The 23,983-nt window shown below is 43.8% G+C and overlaps 3 protein-coding genes across 7 annotated transcripts in view; 1 reads left to right on the top strand and 2 right to left on the bottom strand.

Annotated features, from left to right (window-relative positions):
* Nucleotides 1-60: 60 nt before the first annotated feature.
* On the bottom strand, nt 61-6,017 carry EXOSC3 (exosome component 3). Of its 5 annotated transcripts, none has more exons than XR_008389936.1 (5): nt 5,431-6,017; nt 4,569-4,718; nt 2,396-2,547; nt 374-561; nt 61-150 (listed from the first exon to the last, which is right to left on the bottom strand). XR_008389936.1 is itself a non-coding variant. In XM_053656447.1 (5 exons), exons 1-4 carry the CDS (start codon nt 5,749-5,751, stop codon nt 1,137-1,139), a joined length of 825 nt encoding a protein of 274 aa, XP_053512422.1. In that variant the 5' UTR covers nt 5,752-6,017; the 3' UTR covers nt 70-150; nt 1,116-1,136. The 5 variants fall into 5 exon arrangements, 4 of the variants coding, with proteins under 4 accessions (XP_053512424.1, XP_053512422.1, XP_053512423.1 ...); XM_053656447.1 differs by lacking the exon at nt 374-561 and adding an exon at nt 1,116-1,338 and having other exon boundaries at nt 70-150; XM_053656448.1 differs by lacking the exon at nt 61-150 and adding an exon at nt 1,116-1,338 and having other exon boundaries at nt 541-561.
* A 1,173-nt stretch (nt 6,018-7,190) lies between these two features.
* SLC25A51 (solute carrier family 25 member 51) overlaps nt 7,191-23,983 on the bottom strand; it is a 73,054-nt gene continuing 56,261 nt past the window's right edge. Inside the window, exon 3 of the mRNA XM_053656589.1 lies at nt 7,191-8,570. Within this exon, the coding sequence (XP_053512564.1) occupies nt 8,546-8,570 (25 nt within the window). The 3' untranslated portion in view covers nt 7,191-8,545. The remainder of the gene's footprint in view (nt 8,571-23,983) is intronic.
* DCAF10 (DDB1 and CUL4 associated factor 10) overlaps nt 15,914-23,983 on the top strand; it is a 41,021-nt gene continuing 32,951 nt past the window's right edge. The window contains exon 1 of the mRNA XM_053656586.1: nt 15,914-16,542. Within this exon, the coding sequence (XP_053512561.1) occupies nt 15,995-16,542 (548 nt within the window). The 5' untranslated portion in view covers nt 15,914-15,994. The remainder of the gene's footprint in view (nt 16,543-23,983) is intronic.

Below are 23,983 nucleotides of genomic sequence, written 5' to 3'. Positions count from 1 at the left end.
GTGGCTCGGTTGGTCGGGTGTCATCCCATAAAGCTTAAGGCGGCTGGCTGGACACAGTCAGAGCACATGCCTGGGTTGCAGGGTGATCCCGTCAGGGTGTGCACAAGAGGCAATGATCAATGTTTTTTCTCTTCCTCCCTTCCCCTCTCTCTAAAAAAGAAATAATAAAGTCTTTTAAAATAAACTTTATTACATAACAAGGAATTAGCCCTTAAACTACATGGCTTTTGATGTGTTAATTCATTTTTGTACATCTACTTGTGTACTCTTAAGAGATAGCTTACATAATGTCATATCAAGAAGTTTAAACTGGCACCATGAAGCTGGACAACTTTGTCCAAGCCCCTCGTCATGCAGTCTCCCACTCAGTAACCTGCTGTACGTGTGCTTTTCAGGCTGCCTTGCTGTTCTGGCCTCACCCTCTAAGCTCACGTAGCATTTTCTTCTGCCTGTGGCTCCTGCCTTGTCTACCCTGTTCCACGTAGGGCGTGGAGGGCTTGTCATCACACTGTAGCCTCCTTACAGGACGCTTTCTGGGAGTATCTTTGTATCCTTCTGGGCCTAATGGTTGAGAACATATGCCACTAGGTGAAAATCTCTGCCTCAGCTTCTTGCACTAGGAGGATGAGTCTCTTCTGCAGTTACTGAGAATAAATGAGCTAATCTAAGCAGAACACTCAGAACAATACACGATATGTAAACATGTAATTGTTAACTGTTACATACCACTAAATAGTGGGATAACAGGTGATTTTTATTTGCTTCTTTTGTTATGTATGTTACGTTCTTGGTGAACATGTTTTACTATTATCAGAAAAGTCATTATTTTAATGCTTCCAGTTTATTACAGAAACTGCTCTAGCAAAACTGAGGAAGTTAACACCAAGTAAACCATGATACTAACTTTCAGTAAACTTTATTGTAAAGACAACAAATACACCTTTACAATGATTTTTCTCACCCATAAGAACATGGGTGGCAAACAGTGACTTTCTTATAAAAAGGTTTTTTAACTCTAACTTAAAGACAATATCTTGTCTTCTGAAGATTTAATGGAGAGAGGGTCCCCTGAAAAAAATTTCCCCCAGGGAATCCAGTTTCTTGGCTCAACTGACCCCTTAAAAAGTCCACACAGATCAACTCTCTGCCAGTCGGGAGAAGATCTGTTTTCTTTGATCTGCTGTCATGTGCTCACAAGCTTCTAGAACATTTGCCAAAATTAAGGTCTGCTGAATGGTTTTCGCCTTCACCCATATTCTTCCATTCATTCCAAACACTATCTCCAGAGGGTAGAGTTTTCCCAACTCCTGTAGGATCTCACAGTTTGGAGCTAGCAGCCTGGTGAGGAAGAGGAAGGCAATGAAGTTTCAGTGAAGTGGGTGTGACCTGACTCTCCTTTAGGAGACCCCCTTTCTAGGCAGTTCTCCAGAGCTGTAAAGCCGCACCATCACTCCAAGAACAAGGCCCGTGCGCTGCCCCTTTTATCTAAGAAACTTTACTTACCAGTACGTCAGAGGCCACAGCGCGGGCCACCTTCCACACACCATCACCCCATCACCAACTTGTGTATAAAGATCTTCCCCTGCACTGCCAGAGCTCCTTAATTCTATGATTCCTTAAAACTAGCTTTTTTATTTATCTACAGTGCTAAAAGAACACCTTAAACTTACTTGCCTAACCATGTAAGTCAATCCCTGGTATTAAATTCACTACTTGGAGAGAAGCGTTAACTCTCCAAGCAGAACCATAAGGGTGCTACTTGGTTAATAACATGCTTCTTTAATGACCTGAACTAATTATCCAAATTTGCAGAATAAGTAGCAGAGAGTTATTCAAGATAGCCCTGAACTTTGGAGTCTAAAACTAAAACCCTTTCATGGGGCACAGCTTTGGGTAGGTGCAAGTGTAAACACTAACAAAGAGAATCTGCCTCTGAGAATATTAAATCTACCGGGACAAAATAGCAGGAGCCTTCTGTGAATGTCTACATAAGCTTAAGGACCACATCAGCCTACATGCACTGACTCCCATTATTAGAGAAATTTGGTGATTTCATACAACTAAATTGCATCTGTATTAAAGTGACTTAGGGGCAAAGGCCAGTTTTTACATTTGGGCTGAGTGTATCAGCTGTAAGGAACAGCACACCCAGGAGAAAAACCCCGACTCCTTATTAACACGAAAACTTCAACACCAACTACACCTAAATTCAATGTATTCACACTAACTGAGGATGAGACTAAATCCGTAAGTTTACAACTGTGCTTAAATGGATACTGATTTTTTAACTCTAAGGAGGTTCAGATGTTGTTAGGAAGAATACAAACCCCAAAGATCAGCTTCCGAGAGAATATAATAATAAAAGACAGGCAAGCCAGAAGGCACTGGGACTTACTTTCTAATTAAGCCCAAAGTCACTTTAAAGAGCAGGCCATCCTGTCCAATCACACCCATTCCGTTGGCTCGTCCACAGCTGTCAATACACACCATCTCTGGTTCCATATCTTTATTAGCAACCACAAATTGTCCATAAATGAGGTCTCCAACCTACAATGAGAATTTTAAAAGTTCATTTTCTACGAGCGAACCATTCTATAGGTGCTACTATTCATTCTTTCCCTTGGGCAGCATACTTTTGTGGCTAATGGACTAACTACACCGCAGGACTCCCAGAGTCCCTCTGCAGCTGGATCTTAAAAGAGGGCAACATTAATGCCCGGGCTGGTGTGGCTCACTGGATTGAGTGCTGGCCTGTGAATGAAAGGGTCACTGGCTCAATTCCCAGTCAGGGCACATGCCTGGGTTGTGAGCCAGGTCCCCAGTAGGGGCCACGTGAGAGGAAACCACACATTGATATTTCCTTCCCTTCTTTTCTCCCTCCCTCTCTGTCTAGAAATAAATAAAATCTTTTTTTTTTTAAAGAAAGAGGGCAACATTAACACTTGTACCTTCCCCCTTTACCTATCAGGAAATCCCTAGACTGGGAGCTATCTGGAAGCCACAAAATAAATACCCCCTAAGAATACACTGTCCAATATGGTAGCCGTCTACCCATATGTAGGTATTTAAGTTCACTTTTAAGTTAATTAAAATCTGCTATTTAAAATTCAGTTCCTCAGTTGCATTAACCACATTTTAAGGTTCAAAAGACCTACCACACCAAGCACTGAGGATGTAAAACATCAGCCTCATCACAGAAAGGTCTATTATGTATAACTTTCACTGCTCTAGGGAATTACGGAAGACTGATGGCTAGAAGGAACTCCCAGCATGCATGTTATTCAAAGCAAAATGGCACAGTGGTAATTCACTGACACTTCTCCACTCAAGATTTACTTTAAAACTTCAGAGTTGAACTTCAGAATGATGCAACTAAAGAAGTTGAGAGAACTTGTTCTGTTAAGTATCTGCTAAATTGGTGACTATAGGAATTAGAAAAAACCAAAACATTCTCCCAAATGTTCGCTTTTCAGAATATTTGTCTTGGAGGGCAATGGGGATGTACCAATCTACTTGTTAGAGCAGTTATAAGAAAAAGTGTTTGAAGATTAGGGGTGGTTTTACAGAAATGGTGGTATTTGGCTTGGGTCTTAAAAAATGAGTATGTGTCTCACTTGGCTGCAAAGGGGCTAGAGCAACGTGGGAGAGGACCAGCATGAGCAAACAACAGGGGAAAGAAGTTGTGAGTTCAGTTGTGCCATTAGATAGTTCGCTGTGGTTCAAGCATAGCTGTGTGGAGACGTAATTATGAATGAGGGAAGGCTTTTGGAGTATAATGCCAAGGAAATCTGTAGGCTTTGAAGAAAGGGGAGTGTGTGAGACTGTCAGCTCTCAAAAGCCTGGATGGAGGGTTAACAGTGTACAAGCAGGGATGTTAATGACAAGGTAACTGACTAATTCCAGCCCAGAGGTACCCAAGGCCTGAACTTGCAAAATGGAGATGCAGGAGTGGCCTTAGAGATAGAATCAAATAGGATCAGTAAGATTAAGCAACAAAAGACACATGAAAGGTGAGAAGGGGCAAAGAAACCACAAAATTTCTGGCTTGGGTACACAAGAGGAGTGTGGCTATGCTACAAGAAAAGCCCAAACAGAAAACTCAAGGAAACAAGATTACTCTTCTGTCAGCTCCAAAGAGGGATTGATGGGAAACACTGATGTGACTGCAGCTGTGACATGCCAGTTCCAAGACCTACGATCAGGACAGATGGATGGCTGACAGGGCAATTGGCACCACTGGTCCCTCCGTCTTCCCTAAGCCGAAGGCTTCGTTCCTTGTCCAGTGAATATGGACATGACAGATAACGGTGGGGAGAACAGATATAACCTCTCAACTCTGTAGAGATGGAACAACCCCCAACATAGCAAGTGTAACGTAAGTACGTGACTCTGGTCCCAGAACCGAAGCAACAAAAGGAACTGTTGCAGCCTGGAGTGATCACACGCACAAATGCTCAGAGATCACCCCATAGAACTGAGAAAATAGGCCATGCTTTGGAGTCAATCCAGGTTGCCTTAGGAATTCTGGATGCTTTTCTTCTTTTGAAACCAACGTTTCCCATCATTACCTGCACATTTGGTCTGTTTCTTTTAGTTGCACCTTCAAATGCCAAGTAAGACAAAGAAGCTGGCTCACTCCCTCCAACATCCACTTTGAAAATATCTCCAGATTTAGCTGTCACTATGCCAATCACATGGTCTCCTTTCACTGGGACGTACTACAAAAGAAATCAGAATGAGAGAACAACCATAAATGACAGTCATTTCTAATATATCTGGGAAGATATCTTCAGCAAGTCCTTAGTAGTTACTTTATTACATTTGTCATTAGAAATACTTAGTAAATATTTAAAGTCCAAGCTTACAATTTAATACAAATTTTACAACAAATTTGGTCATACTCCACTTTCAGTAAAAGAAAAACCACCACATCATAAAACTCTCAGATTTAGGGCTTCTACTAGTCTGTTCACTTGAGCCGGTATCCCATGCCTCTTCAGCATCCTCATCATGCCCCTAGCCTCTGCAAGTCCAGTGGCACAGGCGGTCCTCGCAAATAAGGAAGGCCATTTCACTGTTAGGCAATTTTCCCTATATGAAAGTTCTTACTCTTAAGAGAATTTGAGCTCCCTGTGACATCCACTCATCGAGCCTCTAAAGCCTGGTTATTCCTGATCGTCGGGATTTTGAAAACAATGGTCACGTTCTACACTCCTTGATCTCCTGGGCGCCCTTCTCGGGCCACGCTCCAGTGTGTCAGAGTTCCTCGAAAGGAGACACAGTAGCGGGCACAGCATAGTGGCTCTAGGCTAGCCTTAAGAGAGGGCTCCAGGGCCCCCTCCTTGCCTCTTCCAAGAAGTCTACCTAGAGCTGGGACACAATACCACTCTCGCTGCCCTACCTACCACTCCCCCGGAGTCCCCATCTCACCCGTTTCTGCTGCGAGTCCACCCAGTAAACGCCGCCGCCGCCGCCGCTGGGCTCCTTGTGACGGAGGCGGCCGCACTTGGTGACCAGCAGGCGGTCGCCACAGCGCCGCAAGCCCGGACCACACACAACGCGCACCCGGGAGCGTACGCCGGCATTTAGGCGCAGCGGTCGCTCCCCCGCACTTCCCGGGCCTTCGGCATCGTCCTGCTCCGGCAGCAGCAGCTCCTCACCCGGCAGCACCACCTGACCCAGCACGGTGCGCGCCGCCCGCGCCCTGCTACCCGCAAGGGACTCGGCCGTCACAGCCGCCGCTTCAGTCATCCCGGGGGCCACCGAACCAGTTTCCGGCTTCCGCTTCTGGCACCGCAGCCAATCGCCAGCCCGCCCGCCCAAGTCTTTCCGTTTTCTGCGGTATCTGTCAGTTGGACTTGAGCTGTCAAGGACTTGAGCCTATGTCCTTGAAACCAGATCCCTATGGGCAGGCGGGTCATCCAAAAGTGGCTGTGATTTTGTCTCCAGCCGGCTGTTCATCCCGCAGTCGGTCCGCGTGTTGGTACGAGAAGCACTCAGCTAGGGTCAATGGCGGAGCCTCTACTTCCGGTGTCGGGGGTCCCACCGTCGGATGCACGACGCTAACCAGAATGGTTCCGTGGCAACAATGGGAACCGAGCTGAGGGGCTCCGGGAGTTGGCGCTTCTTTCCTACTCCGCCCTCAGACGGAAAAGTATTTTCCTTTCCAAAATAAAACCTTTTGGTTGTTTGTTGCTAGAGAAGATATCTATTCGCATTGTGGAAAACACAAGAATGAAAAAAATAAAACCCATTTGCCATGCCCCGTTTGTCTCTCTTGCTAGCTGTCTCCTCAGCTAGTTCTCATTATTTGTCACCCAGGGTCTGACACGAAATAGGTAATAACCTGATAAAAGGATGCTAACATTTTAGTGTGTATTTCTCTCTAGCCTTTTCCCTTGCAAATATACACATATCACATGCACATTTCTACATAATTGAGCTATCCCCACATGGCCTGGGAAAAATCAGTACCTGCAGTTAAAAATTCCCTGCCTGGGAAAATTTAACTGCAGTTAAATCCTCGCTGCTACTTTTTCTGGGGCACACTTTAGTTGCTGCTGTGAGAATTCCAAATCCATAGCACTTCAGGTTTGTTCTTCAGACTTTTAGGGCCCTTACTTGAAATCAGTTCCTCTTGTTAACTGGTACTTCCAAGTAGCTCTTTGGTCAGATTCCCCAGTGAGGGTGAAAGCTGCTGGGGCTGGGAGGGCTTGGCCCTGCTCTTATTTTTGAGGCATCTGCTTCCAATGTGAATTTTTTATTTTTAGGATGTTTAAGACAGGCCATCTCTAACACCCCGTCCAAATATGGCAACATACTGGGGAGCCTACTGAATAAGGGGCCAACTGAAATGTAAATTTTGTTGTTTTTTAGTCCAGTTGTAAGAACTGATCTTGGTCAGTTACATGAGACTACCAAGTGTTATGGTTGCTATAATGGCCTGATCAGAGTGTCAGCCCTGAAATTACAAACTATAAAACGATTATCTCCTTTTGGGCGGGAGGAAGGTAGGGGCCAAGCTAGATACCATTTGACTGAACCTTTAACATTTTTTAGTTCACCGGTTTCTAAAAATTACAAATTAACTACATGTTGATTTATATATGTAAATTAATAGCAAGAGTCCATGGAAGGCATGTTAATATCTTTATTAGAGTAAAGGATTGAAACATAAATGCTCAGAATTATCACTGCCCAAACAAGCGACTACTTGCTACAGGTGTTTTTAATCACAAAGAGTTCTGGCTAGGAAGAACTAAAGAGAGCTTTAAAGATTATAAGAAGAGCAAATATAAGGACCAGGCATTACCCCAGTACAGAGAGAGAGCACCCAAGGAGAGTCCCTCCCCCTTGGAAGAACTGACTGATGCCTTGTTAGGGAGGGCATGGCCATAGTTCATTAAATGGCAAGAAGTGACGGGAATCTGTGCCAGTAGAACTTGCTAGAAATTGACCCTCCAGAACTTGCTGGCACTTCGAGGGTGCTAAGGAAACCTGGGTAGGTGTCTCCTGGAAGTATGTTACAAAACTGCTGGATAGGGTGCTAGGGAAAACATGGCTGAGCTGCCCCAAAGCAGGGGTTTACCAGAGACCACACTGGAGCCAGGAGGCAAACCCATTCCTCCTGCAGGACCTCTGCAGAACCTTCTACCTGTAAACCTTGTCTGCACGATACACAGCAAAGGAAAACTGTGTTAAAGGCCCAGATCCATTTTCTCAGAGCAGGCAGTGAAAGGTGAGTTGAGAACTGAGTAGCAATACATTGATAACTAGCCCAAGGTCTGGCGAGGTCGTAATATCAACAAACTTATCACTGACAGCAATAAAATAGAGTCTTCCTAGGCCCACAGGTCTTCATAGGTAAATTCTACCAAACATGTAAAGAATTAAGGCCCACTCTTCATAAACTCTTTCAAAAAGAAGAGGGAACACATGCCAACTCATTCTATGAGGCCCTGTATCAAACCAAAGCTACCACAGGAAAAGAAAATGACAGACCAATATCCCTTATGAAAGAGAAAGAAGGGGCACTTGTGGACAAACATCCCTCCCATTAAGGTCATGACATGGAAGTCACACACATCACTTCCATTTATATCGCATTGACTAGAACTTTGTCCCTTTGTTACACCTAGCTGCAAGGGATGCTGTGTGGCCATGGACCCGGCTTAAAATAAGGGATTTTATTAAAGGAAGAGGGGTGAGCAGGTGCTGGGAGACAGTCTGTCACAATGACGCCCAGTGGCCTGACACCATTCCCCTCCCAGTCTCATTTCCCTCAGCCCCTTCCGACATTCAGTCTGTTGGAGTCAGAGCAGGCTACTTTACCCTTCACAACAGTCAGGCTTCATGACGTCTCTCCTCTTTAGCTTTGCTCACACTCTACTGTGCCCTGGGAGGCTTCTTGTCCTCTCCGTGCTTTGGGAAGCTGAACTTTCCTTCACAGTCCACCTCACCTGCCTTCACTCCTGCTGAGTCTTCCTCCCGAATTCCCACAGGCTCCTTCATCTGTGGCACACAGAGCGCTGTCCGCCTTGTCTTCTCACAGTTTCCACCGCTTTTCCATCCTAGAGGGAAGAGACGGATCCCATGTTCAAATCTGAGTTTTGTCATAAAAAATGCTTGTGAACTTCAACAAAGTACCTAAATGTCTCAAAGCCTTGGAATTACTAGGAAGATGATATTAACGCTCACTCTGCAGAGCTGGCGTAAGGATTAAATGAGGTTATATGTGTAAAACTCCCAAAATGGTGCCAGGGGCCAAAGTGGAGTTCCCCCTTCTGTACCTCTGTCTACCCCCAAATAGCAGGTCCCCTGAGATTAGGACATTCCTTCTTTCTCCTCCTCTTTAAAAAGTGGTTGTCGCCCTGGCTGGTGTAGCTCAGTGGACTGAGTGCGGGTCTGGAAACCAGAGTATCGTGGTTCGGTTCCCAGTCAGGGCACATGCCTGGGTTGCAGGCCAGTTCCCAGCAGGGGACAAATGAGAGGCAACCATGCATTGATATTTCTCTCCCACTCTTTCTCCTTCCCTTCCCCTCTCTCAAAAAATAAATAAATAAATAAATATTTTTTGAAAAAAGTGGTTGTCCAGTATCTGATGGGCCTCAGAAAATATTTCTGGAATTTATTAATTCACTCGACACATTTTCTAAGCAACCACAATTTGTCAGGCATTCCTCTGGAGATACAGTGGTGAGCATGTCATAAAAATGCCTAGGCTTTCTTTTTTTTTAAGATTTATTTATTTTTATGGAGAGGGGGAGGGAGGGAGAAAGAGAGGAAGAAAAGCATCAATGTGTGGTTGCCTCTCACATGTACCCCTCTCTGGGTACCTGGCCTGCAACCCAGGTGTGTTTCCTGACTGAGAATCAAACTGGTGACTCTTTGGTTCTCAGGCTGGTGCTCAATCCACTGAGCCACACCAGCCAGTGCAGAAAAATGCCCAGACTTTCAAACATACTCTAGAGAGGAGAAAAAAATAAACAACTAAACAAAAGAACATGTTGACTGTAAAAAATGTTAAGTATCATGAAGAATATAAAATAGGGTGTTTGGCAGCGATGGCCTGGCAATGAATGTGTAAGTGAACTGGTAGGTGAATAGGTGGGTGCACAACTTTGTTGCTAAAATATGGCTGAGCCCGTCTAAATTCTTCTGAGCTGCTATCCAAGGCTTGTGGGCGAGTCTCCTCTCCTCCTCCTCCCCAGGCCAGCTCAGCAAGGCTGGCAAGCAACTAATCGTGGTGAGCAGCCTGGCCAACAGGGGTTCGTACAGTGTGGTGGCCCACAGCGCCAGTACAGGGTGCAGCAAAAGAACCAAGTGCTCTCTCACCAGATTAGAACCCTCCTCCCCTGTGCGAGTTTCAGGGACTCTTCAGATTTGAGGAAAGAAAAAAGCCCACGCCACTGTAAGGTGCAGGGAGCACATGCCTCCAGCTCATCCCAGCACTTGAGTTACCTTCCAGTCCCCATCACTGTGTGCACCTGCTTCTGTGTGAGCCCCAGCTTTGTGCCAGATCTGGTGCCAGATCCCCGGCATATATTCTCTCAGAGGCACACAGTTCCCGCTGTAAACTGAGCCATATCATCACCATTTTACCCTTGCGGTTCAGAACTGTAACTTAATTAACATGGATTATACTACTAAAATATACAATGTAGTGGGGTCCATTTTCAAAACTTGCACACTTTCTGCTACATTATACTGTGTGCATTTTCAGTATGAGATTAGGGTATCTGCTTATGATTCCTAACGGGCTCAAAGCAGTCATGCAGGTTTTCTTCTATTTCTTGCTACTGGCCCCAAGCCTGGGCCCGTCTGCCTCCCATTTTGGAGCTGCCTCCACCTACTCTTTTGCACTAAGACTGGTTGTAAAATGGGTCTCAATCCCCTAACCAATACTTGCCTCCTGCTTGCCTCATCCAAAGTCAGGTCCCTTGGGTGTCAGAGGTCACACTAATTCTTCCCAGAGAGATGGACTGAGGGTAATGACTCAGTGAGCATGGGGCTGTCACTGAGCTTACAATGACCTACTGATCCATCCCTACAGTGAAACTCCTGATCCTCTAGGCCATGGAACAGAGCATCTGGTCTCTGTATTTATTCTGGAGGTTGAGAGTCATCAGCCCCCTACCCCCAAACTTCCCTCCGACCCCACTGGAGTGGAGGCCTTGTGAACTGTTCCCAGGGGGAACAGTATATCATCCCGTTAGCCCTGCTGACAGCTTTCTGCCTAATCACCAGACCTTTGTTCATCCAGGACCAGTGTCACGGGCACTGCCTCCCTGCTTGGAAAGAGGCAGTACTGGAGATGGCACTTGCTATTCCCAAGCTGATGACATATGACCATTTCAAAGAGCTTGAGGTGCATGGCTTCAACCAAGAAGATGCCTGGGATATACCTGCCATTTCAGTTTTTTAAGGCCATGTCCAACTGCCCTTGATCATTTTGTTAACCTTGTTCCTAACAAATAATTCTATTGGATGGGCAAAACCAATGATGTCAAAGACATCAGGAGTGAATCTGCTGCCCTGAAAATATAAAAGCCTGAACAGAAAAGCCACTGTTTACATTTCAGACATGTTGCATTAGAAGACATCAGTTGGGAAATAGTTTTTTAAAAACACCTAGTCATTGGATAGGAAAGAATTAGTAAATTACTCCCTGCTTGCCTGATGGGATATATCCTAAGTTTGGGAGTAGCTAGGGACATGTGATACCTGAGGCTAGAGTAAACCTTTGCCAATTGTTTATTCCTGTTGTGATCTAAAAAGAGCATCAGGAGCCAAGGAATTCAGTGGATGCTTTAAGCATTTCTGATGACCCGGAATCTGTGACCTTCAGGAACTTAGGTTGAAATTCTTTTGTTTTCAAAAATAGTGTTACATAGAAATTTATCTTTTTTTCTATTTAAAATAAGTTTTTATTTATTTTTTTAAGATATATTTTATTGATTATACTATTATGTGAAAGGTTTTCTCAGGCTCCGCCGAGGAAGGAAATGCCAATCAGCCACAAAATCAGGCAGTATAGAGCTTTATTGGGGTTTGCACACCTGGGCAAGGTTCCCCAGTCCAGTCCACAGAGTGGGGCCGGAGAAGTCACACCCAAGCAGGGAACGTGGCCAGATTTTATTCTGGTTGGCTCTCTTCGTGGGAACTGGGGATTGGTCCCCACTGAACAAAGTGACAATATCATTGGTGGTTCAGGCTGCTATGCGGACATCCGTTTTGGCAAAGCCCACCCTTCTGGCTCTCTGATTGGATGTCAGCCATCTTTCCTGGGTGCCATTTTGATTGTAGTCCTGCTGAGGTTTTATCATGCCCCACCCACCCTAACATTATGGTTGTCCCATTTCCCCCCCTTCACTCCCCTCCACCCCACACAGCCTCTCCCACCCCCATTCTCCCCCTTTAGTTCATGTCCATGTGTCATAAGGTCTATAGCTTCTACACTTCCCATACTCTTCTTGCCCTCCCCCTGTCTATTTTCTACCTACCTTCTATGCTACTTATTCTCTGGAACTTTTCCCCCCATTCTCCTCCTTCCACTCCCCTGTTGCTAACCCTCCATGTGATCTCCATATCTGTGGCTCTGTTCCTGTTCTAGTTATTTGCTTAGTTTGCTTTTGTTTTTGTTTTAGGTGTGGCTGTTAATAACTGTGAGTTTGCTGTCCTTTCACTGTTCATATTTTAATCTTCTTTTTCTTAGATAAGTCCCTTTAACATTTCATATAATAAGGGCTTGTTGATGATGAACTTCTTGAATTTGATCTTATCTGAGAAGCACTTTATCTGTCCTTCCATTCTAAATGAAAGCTTTGCTGGATAGAGCAATCTTGGTTGTAGGTCTTTGGTTTTCATGACTTGGAATACTTCTTTCCAGCCCCTTCTTGCCTGTAAGGTCTCTTTTGAGAAATCAGCTGACAGTCTGATGGGAACTCCTTTGTAGGTGACTGTCCCCTTATCTCTTGCTGCTTCTAGGATTCTCTCCTTCATTTTAATCTTGGCTAATGTAATGATGATGTGCCTTGGTGTGTTCGTTCTTGGGTCCAACTTCTTTGGGACTCTCTGAGCTTCCTGGACTTCTTGGAAGTCTATTTTCTTTGCTAGATTGGGAAGTTCTCCTTTATTATTTGTTCACATAAGTTTTCCACTTGTTGCTCTTCCTCTTCTCCTTCTGGTACCCCTATAATACAGATGTTGGAATATTTAAAGATGTCCTGGAGGTTCCTAAGCCTCTCATTTTTTTGAATTCTTGTTTCTTCATTCTTTTCTGTTTGGTTCTTTCTTTCTTTCTTCTGGTCCACTCCATTGATTTGAGTCCCAGCTTCCTTCCCATCACTATTGGTTCCCTGTACATTTTCTCTCATTTCACTTAGTGTAGCCTTCATTTTTTCATCTAATTTTCTACCAAATTCAACCAATTCTGTGAATCTCCTGATCACCAGTGTTTTGAACTGTGCATCTGATAGGTTGGCTGTCTCTTTGTCACTTAGTTGTATTTGTTCTGGAGCTTTGATCTGTTCTTTTGTTTGGGCCATTTTTTTTTTGTCTTGACACACCTGTTACATAGTGAGGGGTGGAGCCTTAGGTGTTCACCAGAGCAGGGCAACCCAGTTGCTGGGTTGTGATGCTGCATGTGGGGGAGGGGTCTGAGAAGAAACAATGGAGCTTGCTCTGCTCTGTGTTGGATTTCAATCCCTTCTGCCACTCCCCCCAAGCAAACTGAGCCTTTCTGCTGCTGATTTCTGGGTGGGTGGGCTTGTGTACATTCTAGGACTCTGTGGGTCTCTTTAATGAACTCTCCTGTGAGGCTGGGAGTCTCTCAGGGCACCTCAACCCCCAAACCTGTTTTTAATCAATACTTTGAGGCTTTATTTCCCCACGCTGGGGCCTTGGGTTGTGCAGTCTGTCTCGCTCCCCAGTTTTGCCTGCTTTATCTGTGCACAAATGTGGGACCTCCTGGTCTGCCAGCTGCCTTGTGTGCTGGAACCCTCCACAATCTGCTGTCTCGCTGGGTCTGCCCGCTGCCACCCACTCCATGCCTGGGGTCACCAGCCACCGCTTTGCCAGAACCCCTCTCTGCCCAGCTGCCTGACTCCGCCCCTCCTACCGGTCTGGATCAATATGTCTATTTTAATTCCTTGGTTGTTGGACTTCCATACAGTTCCATTTTCTGTCAATATTGGTTGTTTTTTTGTTTCTAAATTTTTGTTGTCCTTATTTTGGCTGTGCGAGGAGGCACAGTGTGTCTACCTACACCTTCATCTTGGCCATAAGTCCATCAAAATTGACCTTTATAGATTGTGAATTAGAATCAATTCCTTGTTAAAATGATTGTATCTATCCTTTGTTGGTGTGGCTCTGTGGACTGAGTACCGACCTGCAAATAAGAAGGTCACTGGTTCAATTCCCAGTCAGGGCACATGCCTGGATTGCGGGCCAGGTCCCCAGTTGGGGGGCATGTGAGAGGCAATTGATCACCAGTGTTTCCCTTCCTCTCTTTCTCCCTCCCTCCCTCTCTCCCTAAAAATAAATAAATAAAGTATTTTTAAAAACTGGTTGTATTTAAAGACCCTCAGAAACAGTGGGTAAATAGCAACAGGCACGATTAAAGTTGTTCTACCTTTAGTGCTTTCTCAGTTACCCTCCAGTGTTTTTATTGTTTTTTACTGGTGGGCTGTAAAATCATGGTAACTTGTTTAGTCCATATGTAACTTACTCTAGGTATTAGTAAAAATTATTTGGAATAAGTAAGCACTCACATTTGAAGTAGAAGTGTAAGGAAAAAACCCTGGCATTGCTGAACGACCTGTTCTGTGCATTACAACCACTACTGCCTTAAGTTTGTGGCCATCTTAACTTTTCAAGACTAGTCAATATCAAACCGCTAGAAGTACATGTAAACCTACAAAATATCTTTGTTTCCATTTGGCTTCTCTAGAGTCTCTAAACTGTCAGTGAAAAGTGCTTATTCAGGCTGGCAGCTATACTGTGTTAATTTTGATTTGCCTGAACTGAGAAGTCTGGTTGTCCTCACCCAGCACAAACTCTCACAGAGCTGGGGTTTTTCTGTTGGAAGTGTAACTTAAATAAATACCTTGGAATATATAACCTTTAAAATTGAGTTTTATTTTATCCATTAAAAAAGTTAACATTGGTGATTGTGTCAGGGTCAAAGTTTGGTAGACCATAAAATTTTGGCCATTGGCCATAACTTGGAGGTCAAGCGGAGGATGTCTATTAAGTATTTCTTGCAGTCAGAAGTTGTGGGTCTGAAGGGCCATTATTAATCATAAGACAGACCTCTACCCCTTTTGTGCTGTGGGGGGAACATGGGGAGTATCTCCAGAGGAGTGGCTCCTGTGATCGTCTCTGAAGTCAGAACGCTTGCTTTTTAAGCCCTTTTTTTCCAATCGGCTCATGGACAGGAGAGCTGAATAGCAACTTGATGGCGGGAGCACTTGCTGAATGTTCAGGCCTTTCTGAACTTCATTCCTGTCCTACAGCCATCCTTCAGATCTGTCCTCACAGGAGAGATCTTTCTACAAAGACCCTCCAGATGTTCCTTTGGTCATCAAATGTAAGCTTTCTGCAACACAGCTCTTGATCAAGGCCTAGAAGAGCTGTCAGTCCGTGCATGAACGCCACCTTCTACCTCAAGCTTTCTTTTACTGAAGACTCTCCTTCCCTTCTTCAGAAACACCCAGTTTCTGTTAACCCTTGTCTGCAGAGTTCTATGTATTTATCTCCAACAGCGGCGGTGAAGGGCTTTGCATCTCTCCTGCCCTCTGTGCCCTGCCTGGTAAATGTAAGCAGGGTTGACCTTGGGTTCTGTTGAGTGAAAGGTAGATTTGATCCAGGTCTCTAGCTCCCCTGTTACTCCTGGCTGGGTATACATGCTCCTTCCTTCAGAGAGGAAGGCTTTGGCCTTGATAAGTCTTGACCAGTAGCTGGAAATTGGGCTGATATTCAGGGCACCGATATGCCTCGTTTTCCTGTATGGGCCAGGGCTTTTAGTGCCGAAGTTACCTGAGGCCTTAGACTCCCAGGTTGAGCAGGCAGTATACTCACAGTATATAAGCCACTCACTACATGCGACCTGCACCTACTATGCCAAATCTTTCCCCTCGCTGATCTCAGTGTTGACAGGAACAACAGTACATAATCACATCCAGTCTCTTTGACTAGGCAGGCCCGCGCACCCGGAGGCACACACAGTCACTGACAACTACAGACTGTCCCACGCGGTGCCCTGATGCTAATTATCCCATACAGCCCCAGCGCTGGGCTTCCTCGGTAGCACGTAGACCACGGTCCTTCGGTGTTCCCGCTTCCGCGGTCCCCAGCGGATGAGAGCCGAGGGGCGGTGCAAGTTTCCCAGCCGGCGTGGTTAGGCCGCCGCGCGCCGGAAGTGGCGGCGGGAGCGGGATCGCTGAGCTGTAGGCCAGCGGGGTAGCAACCAGAAGCTGGGGGCGGGTCGTTGGTCATGTTTCCCTTCGGGCCAGGTAGCCCGTTAGGGGACCGGGCGGCCGGAGCCGGGGCTGAGGAGCCGGCACCCCACGAGGGACCCGGGGCAGCCCCTGGGCCTCTCCCTTCCTTGCCCGTGCCGCCACCTCCCGGGGCTGTCGCAGCCCCTCCCCCGTCTCCGGGCGGGAGCTCTCGCAGCCTCGGCGGCCCCTCGCTGTCCCCAGCTGCACGCGCTGGGGAGCTGGGGCAGTCTGGAGCCCTGGAGCCTGCCGCTTCCGCCCTAGGAGAGCCATCACGGTCTTCGCCACCGCGCCGAAGACCCGGGCCAGACTGCGGGGCCGGGAGCCGGGGTCGGCACGTCCTCGGCACCAGCCCGGGCGGCCCGGGCGCCCGGCTCTTTGGGTGGCTGAGAGAGCGCAGCCTGGGCCGCGGGATGTTCGTGGACCCGGCGCGGGACAATTTCCGCACCATGACTAACCTCTATGGCTCCATCCACCCCGCGGACTCGGTGTACCTCAGCACTCGCACCCACGGTGCCGTCTTCAACCTCGAGTACTCACCCGACGGGTAAGCGCGGTCCCTGGGAGGGCGGGTACCCGCCTCCGCCTAGCGCGGCTGCCCAGGGTTCGTTCGCTCAGCCCGGCCGGGCTGTGCGGGTCCGTTCGGGGCCGCTGGCCTTCATCCCCAGGCACTTTCTGGAGTGCTCTGTTGCTGTCGAAGGTCCCATCCGACCCCCTGAGGTGGGCTGCCCGGCCCCTCGTCTGCTCGCCTCCAGGACGCCCAAGCCTGGTCTAGGAGAACTGCCTAAAGCCCACCGGCAGGACTGTCAGAGCCAGTCCAGAACTGGGATCTTCTGGCACACAGTAAATGTTCAGTAAATACACTGAGTAAAGGCCCACTCTTTCCTTGTCCCCCTAGGCTTGAGGTTTTTCTCATCTAAGTTTGTGTCGAGGGTAGGAAGCCTGCAGGTGCCCTGTACCCTGTGCCTGACTTTCCGGGAGGGGACAAGTGTGCATTCATTTACTCCAGTGAGATGCGAAGACACAGCCAGAGGTGTCTTACGAAGTAAGGCATTTGTGAAGTTCCCAGGCTAGACTACTTGCTTCTGTTAAGGGGGTCCAGCCTTTTTCTGGCTGATTAAATATTTCATGTTTGTCCTTGATTTAGTTTGGACCGATTTTCAAAATATTATCTTTTTAAAACTTTGTTTTTTGAGTATACAAACAAGCTTCACAGCAATCAGTGGGAAAAAAGTTCCACCAGGAGACAACATAATTAATATAACTCTTAATTAATATAAAGTTCCACCAGGAGACAACATAATTAATATAACTCCTATCAGGGCCTCTTAATTTCTAGTCATTTGCTTAGTTATTAATTTATTCCTCCATTCAGCAAATAGTTATTGACCACTGGTGTGTTCCAGATGCAGAACCAGCTAATGGCACCGCTTTCATTGAGCTTGAGACCAATTGGTTCAACCCAGTGTTGATAACCATACCAAATAATTCGTAACATGTATTTATGAATTGAGAATTGGGTGTTTGAGGTTTTCCTGAGGAAGGGATACTTAACAAAGATCAGAGAAATGAGTAGAAGATGAGTTAGGGGATAGAAGTAATTCAGATGGAGGAACTGGCATTTCAAAGGACTGGCGAGGAGGGGCAGCATATCACATCAGAGGAGATAGATTAGCAAAACAAGCAGAAACATGTGCCTAAAATATTATGAGGGAGGTGCAAAGCAACAGAATCTGGAATCACAGTGAACGGGGGCAACCTATTCCATTTCACTGATGCAATGCATCTTAATTACACTCGGTGCTGGGATTTCCTTATCGCAGTTGGGTGGAACTTACGGCAGTGAATGTGCGTCAATTGAATATAGGGAAAATTAGTGAGAGAAACTATTTTGCTGAAGTGTATTCACAGAATTTCCTCTCTCCTCTCTTTTAACCAAGCCCTATTCTTAAGACTCCTCCCAAAATACTGGGAGTCTGTTCCTCATAAACATTCAGCTCCTCTCTTCCCTGCCTCCTGCCTATTCTGTCAGCCTTCAGAAGTAGCAGTTTGGGTTCTTTGGGGGTGAGAGTATAGGTAGAGAGTGAGAGGGGTAGAATGAGTTATGATGAAGGAATTCCATTGCCCAGTGATACTAGAATGAGGAGTATATTACTGATTGGAATCATGCTGTTTTGTAGCCTGCTTTTTTAATACAATATATTGTAAGTTACCTATGTTAATACATCTATTTCTATATTTAAAAAATTTGCATTAGTTTAAGTAAAACCTATATAAACAAATATTTTAGATTTTTGTCCTTATGATAAATACCTGAAATGAACTAAAGGTTATGAAAACTTTAGATACCTATTATTAAATTGTTCTCTTTGAAGATGGTACCAGTTCTCAATTCTGTCAGATGCGTGGGAAAGTGCCTGTCTCCCACACTCCTGCCAACACTGCATAGAGCTGTTCTTTTTCTTCCGTGTCAAGGTGAAAGGTGAAAATAGTTCAGTGTTTTAATTTTTTTTTTAAAGATTTTATTTATTTATCTTTAGAGGGGAAAGGAAGGAAGAGAGGGAGAGAACTGGCCTGCAACCCAGGCATGTGCCCTGACTGGGAATCGAACCGTGGTTGCTTGGTTCCCAGGCCCGCGCTCAATCCACTGAGCTACACCAGCCAGGGCTCAGTGTTTTAATTTTTTAGTATCTTGCTACATGTACTAATATAACCCAAGTTTTTATAGGACTGAAAGTAACTTTTAGGAAGAAAATGACCTGTGTTAAATGAGATACTTTCTTATATCCTTCACTTATCGGAGTTAAATCACCTTACTGAGTACCATAACCACTGTCACTTACAAGGACTTCTCAGTACAGAGAAACAGGTGACACTGAAGGTACTGATTAAAGATATAAATTTAATAGAGACTGGACTAGAGTTTGGCAGTAAAAAATAAATGATACATAGATTAGAAGGTAACTTCTAAAGAAATCCAAAAATGTTTTAAGCAGTAGCAGTATTGTCAAAATAAGTATATTACCTCCTAAGATGACAATCTGAAAAAGGACATTTGATAATATTAATAGGTTAGATAGATAATATGTGGGACTGTCTCAAGCAAGTCCTCTCTAAAGAAGATATTATTAGGCACTGCTGAAGAGAGAATTAATGTATTGGAAAATAGAAGTGAAGAAATTATCCAAAATGTAGATAAGAAACACCGTGATTGAAAATACACAGAAGGTTTAGTGACAGATATAGAGAAAAAGCTTACCATATATTTGGTTAATTCCTGAAGAAAATGAGATATTGAATAGATAAGATAAGGGGTCAAAAGTGCATTTGAAGAGGTAATAGCTGAGAACTTTCCAGTATTGAAAAAAAGCACTAAGCCATGATTTAAGAAGCCCAGCCCTCCCCAGTAGGAATCCTCCTATGAAACTGCAGGACAACAAATGTAAAAATCTTGAAAGCTAGAAAAAAAGACCTTCAAAACAGTAGCTATAAAGGCAATTAGACAAAAATAATAGTGTAAATCAGAAGACAGCGGTGATTATTTTTAGGATGCTAGGGGGAAAAACCTGCCAATTTAGATGTCTGTATCCAGCAAGGATGGGTTCTTCAGCTCTTGTCAAGAACTAAGATGAAATAAATACCATTTACATAAGCAAAGCTGAGTGAGTTTGCTACCACACCTTTAATAATGGAATTCTAAGTTCACAGAGAATAAAATGTTTTCAAATGGAAAGTCTGAGATAGTAGAAGGAATGAAGAACAAAGAAAATGGAAAATATGTATGTAAAAATAATTTTGTCTTTTGGGATTAACAAAGAACTAAAATAGAAGACAACAATAGCATATATGTTATGAAGGAATGTTCTAAATTCCTTATGTTTTTTGGAGGGAGAATTATATTAACTTTAGGCTTTAATAAGTTTAGTGTGGATTTTAAGATTTTTAAGGCAACCACCAAAGAGAAGACAAAGAAATTATTTCTAGACTAGTAGAAGAAAAATATGGAATAAGACAATTCTAAAAGGAAATAAGAAAAGGAAAGAAAAAATAGAAAAGGTATAATAAATAAAAAGCATAAAGAATGGCTAAAAATAAATCCATACTACTTACTAATTAATAATAAATGTGTAGGCACTAAATGTTCAAAAGGACAGAGAAAAATTATCCAGATATTTCAAACAAGAAATCTGGTGGGCTTTATTAGTGTCATACAAAATAGGCTTTCTAGAAATGTGAGGTCACTTCAGGAAGAAGCTCCATTCACCTGGAAGATAAAATAGTTCTAAACTTGAATGTTTCTTCTAGATTTAAAATAATACATCTAAAATTGCTTACTTCAAGGAGAAAACAGATTTATTCTAGGGGAAGATTTCATACATATCGTAGTGTACTTCAATTAATCGGACAAACACAAACATAAGAAGGAATGCAAGATGTAAACAACACTACTTAAACCCTTGCTGTAAAGGGCATATGTAGAAGGCTGCATTTAGTCCCGCTACTGAGCTAGTACCCAGTGGTTCAGCTATACCACTTGTTAAAATATTGATATATGTCCGTAGTAGTTGAATGGTCATTGCCCCAAGCCCACTCACTGAGTGCCCTCCTAATGCTTCAGTACCTTCCATGGGACCTCCCAGAATAATCCTTTACATAGTAACTAAAGAATTCAGAACTGGCACAGCAAGCTGCCAGCAAACATCTCACTAGAGAGCTATCAGCATCCATTCTAATTGCTCTTCACCCATGCCAGGTACTCTCCCCCACACAAAAAACAGATTCATAGGTAAATGCCCATTGGCTTCTCTAAGTGTGGGGCTGCATGCTTTTATCAGGAGCTCTCCCACTTTCACTTGGTCATTTGGGAGAAATACAGCCTCTGGGAGAGACAGAAATGAAGAGAGCAGTCAAATGAGAGTAACAGCACTGTTGCAGGCACCACCCAGACATGAACTCTTGTCATGCCGTGCACTTCCACGGCAGGGGAGAATCTGCAGCAGCTGAGTAAGGCCTAAGGGAATGGTGTGTGGGTAAATGACTTCTGGGATGCAGATTCCTAACTTTTTTATTTTTGTTGAATTTCACCATTCTTTAGCGGGATATTTTTGCTAAAACTCACTGATATCAGCCTACCATGGGCATTAATAACAAATGAAAATGGCCACCACATAAGTTTCTGTACCAGATACGTTTAGTTGAGTGAACTGAGAGCCAGAAAGGTCATATTCAAAGGATTTGTACCCTGGCTTCTGCTCATAACTGCCATATTACATTGCCTGTCATCTGGGACGAGGGATTAAGTTTGATATAGTTAAATATGATATATCAGTAAGTTACTTTTGTAACTTAGTTATTAATACTATTGAATACATATTGAGCACACAAAGTTAGCATTATAAAGACTAAAAAATAATTTAATATGCTTACTGTAACTTCAGCTGAAGTTAAAAAGAGGATTCAGCCCCATGAACAATTCTGTTGATGTTACTAGTGATTTTTTAAAAAAATACTTATCAAGACTACAAATTAAGCCCCAGCTGGTGTGGCTCAGTGGATTGAGCACCAGTCTGCAAACCAAAGGGTTTCCGCTTCTATTCCCATCAGGGCACAGGCCTGGGTTCTGGGCCAGGTCCCTAGTAGAGGGCACGTGAAAGGCAGCCACACACTGCTGTTTCTTTCCCTCCCTTCCTCCCTCCCTTTGCCTCTCAAAAAAGTGAATAAATAAAATATTTAAAACAAAATAAGATTACAAGTTATGTCATGACTACCTATTTAACGTGGAAATTCCTGGAGGGGCTTTATGCAGTTTTCTATGTCCATGGTTTAGACAAGGGCATCTGCATCAAACAAGATTGTGGCTACAATTTCCAAAAATTAAAAATGATTGGAAGTTACTAGAATAATTTGATAAACAATTTGAGTTACAACTAATATCATTTGGCAAACAGTTTTATAATTTATAGGTTAGTTTATTAAGACTGTTTTAAATTTTATTCATATGTTAATTTATATTATTAATGAATGTTTAACATTTCTGAATATCACACTTGACTATATATAATAGCTACCTCTTGTTTTTTTAACACAAGGAAAATTTACAAAGTTTTCACTTAAAAGATCACATATTTCAAAAGAAGGGCCAAAGAAGAAATAACAATGGAAATTAGAAATATGTAGAACTAAATGATAATGGAAATACCGCATGTCTCAAAACTTGGGGGATATATGTAAATAAAATAGTTCTTAATAAGAAATTGTAGACTTTAATAAACTGGAAAGGAGATAAGGAAAATTAATGAGCTAAGTATCCATCTCAAGAAAAAGAGCCCTGGGTAGTATAGTTCAGTGGATTGAGTGCTAGCCTGCAAAACAAAGGGCCACCAGTTGGATTCCCAGTCGAGCCAAGCTATGAATCTAAACTGGTTGCTGACAGTGCCAGGCCTGGGGCTCACAGAGGCCAGCTGTTGCTCGTTTGATAGGGTTTAGGAAGTTGTGAAGCCTGGGCTAAGATCAGCCATTTATATGGAAAAGCAGTTTGGGTAGGCCCAAGTTGGGTGGGGTGGAGTCTCAGGGGATCTCCAGAGAAGGGCAAACAGTGTTAGCCAGGCTGATGGAATCTCAGAAATGGTACCAGCTTGCTGACTCTGGGGGGAGGGTTCAGAAAAGGGACAATGGCCTGTGCTTGCCTTCATGCCAGCCATTTCAGTTCCTCTCTGAATGCCACTGGTGCCTTTCAAGCTGCCACCCTGGTGCTGGAGCTCAGAGGGAGTGAGTGAGTCTGAGTAGGTGAGTCCATGTGTGTGTGGGTTCTTTAAGAGGAATTCTTGGGACTCTAGCAGTTTCTTCCACCAACTCAGTCCCTGCTGGGTTTTGCAGCCAGAAGTTTCAGGGACTTGACTTCCTGGCACTGGGATCCTGAGCTAGGGCGCCTGTTCTAGGGCAGAGATTCTTTGCTCCCACGTTATCCCCCCCTGAATTTTTATCCCCCACAACTGAATGTGGAGCCAGCTAGTTCTGAGTCTTCTCCCCCCCACCAGTCTGAATGGATGTGGGTTTTTAAATTCTGTTCATTGGAAGTTGTCAGACTTCCACTCAACTCAATCTCTGACTGTTCTGAGTGATGGTTCTTCTGTATTTTAGTTTTAATTTTGATGTGATTGTGGGAGGAGGTGAGCTGTGTCTGCCTACACTGCCATCTTGACTGGAAGTCTGGAAAGGTTTATTTAGCAGAGTTTTTCCCTCTCCAACTTTATCTAAAAAGTTTTTTCTTAATACAAAAGTTTGACTATTTGAAATTCTCTATGATGTACTTTTGGCTTAAGTGTACAGAATTCCACTTGTTATTAGAACTATAAATTTGGGGAGACCTGCAGCTACAAAGACTAAGGATTTCATTTACTATATCTCAGTGTGAAAGAGCAGTGCCTAAAGAAAACTAGACTTAATCAAAATCAATAAACGACAATGGATTTTCAGAAATTAAAATGGGGCTTGTAAAAGGTTTATGAAAATACAGCATTTTAATAGGAATGGTTGAAACTACAGACAATACTAAAAACACCATAATGTAAAGATTGTTTGACTATATTTAATTGGTAAGATATATACCAGATTTTTTCAGTGCATTCTAGTAGATACTGATAAAGAAATACATAATCCTGTGGTGTAAGATTTTTTTTCCTCTGAGTTGTCTCATGTATGCATGCTTTTTTGCATTCAACCTTTCTCATTTAAAAACATGTTTTGGTGTTCTTCTAAATATCCTATCCATATAAAGCTATCTCTTTCTTTTCAAAAGTTGTACCATATTGCAAAGTATTGTGTACCATGACTTATGTAATCAGTCATTCCTTCTTTTGTGTGCATTAAGGTTTCTTTCCATATTTTCTTATAATTAAGCATATATTCATTGTATTTATGAATGATTGTGTCTAAATAGGATGCTCAGAAAAAAATTGCTGAGTCATAAGGTATGCACATTTAAAATT

Source organism: Artibeus jamaicensis, unplaced genomic scaffold, assembly GCF_021234435.1.
Source record: "Artibeus jamaicensis isolate MK-2021 breed Jamaican fruit bat unplaced genomic scaffold, CSHL_Jam_final scaffold_1964, whole genome shotgun sequence".
NCBI classification, from domain to species: domain Eukaryota; kingdom Metazoa; phylum Chordata; class Mammalia; order Chiroptera; family Phyllostomidae; genus Artibeus; species Artibeus jamaicensis.
The sequence above is the reverse complement of the archived record's forward strand: the minus strand, read 5'-3'. Positions and strand labels throughout refer to the sequence as shown.

Excerpts from the sequence above, each read along its gene's own strand:
- EXOSC3 (XM_053656447.1), bottom strand. The coding sequence starts at position 5,751 with ATGACTGAAGCGGCGGCTGTGACGGCCGAGTCCCTTGCGGGTAGCAGG. Across the intron at positions 4,719-5,430 it reads TGGACTCGCAGCAGAAACGG|TACGTCCCAGTGAAAGGAGA; the intron begins GTGAGATGGGGA and ends TTTCTTTTGTAG. Across the intron at positions 2,548-4,568 it reads GAAACAGACCAAATGTGCAG|GTTGGAGACCTCATTTATGG; the intron begins GTAATGATGGGA and ends TTCTCATTGTAG.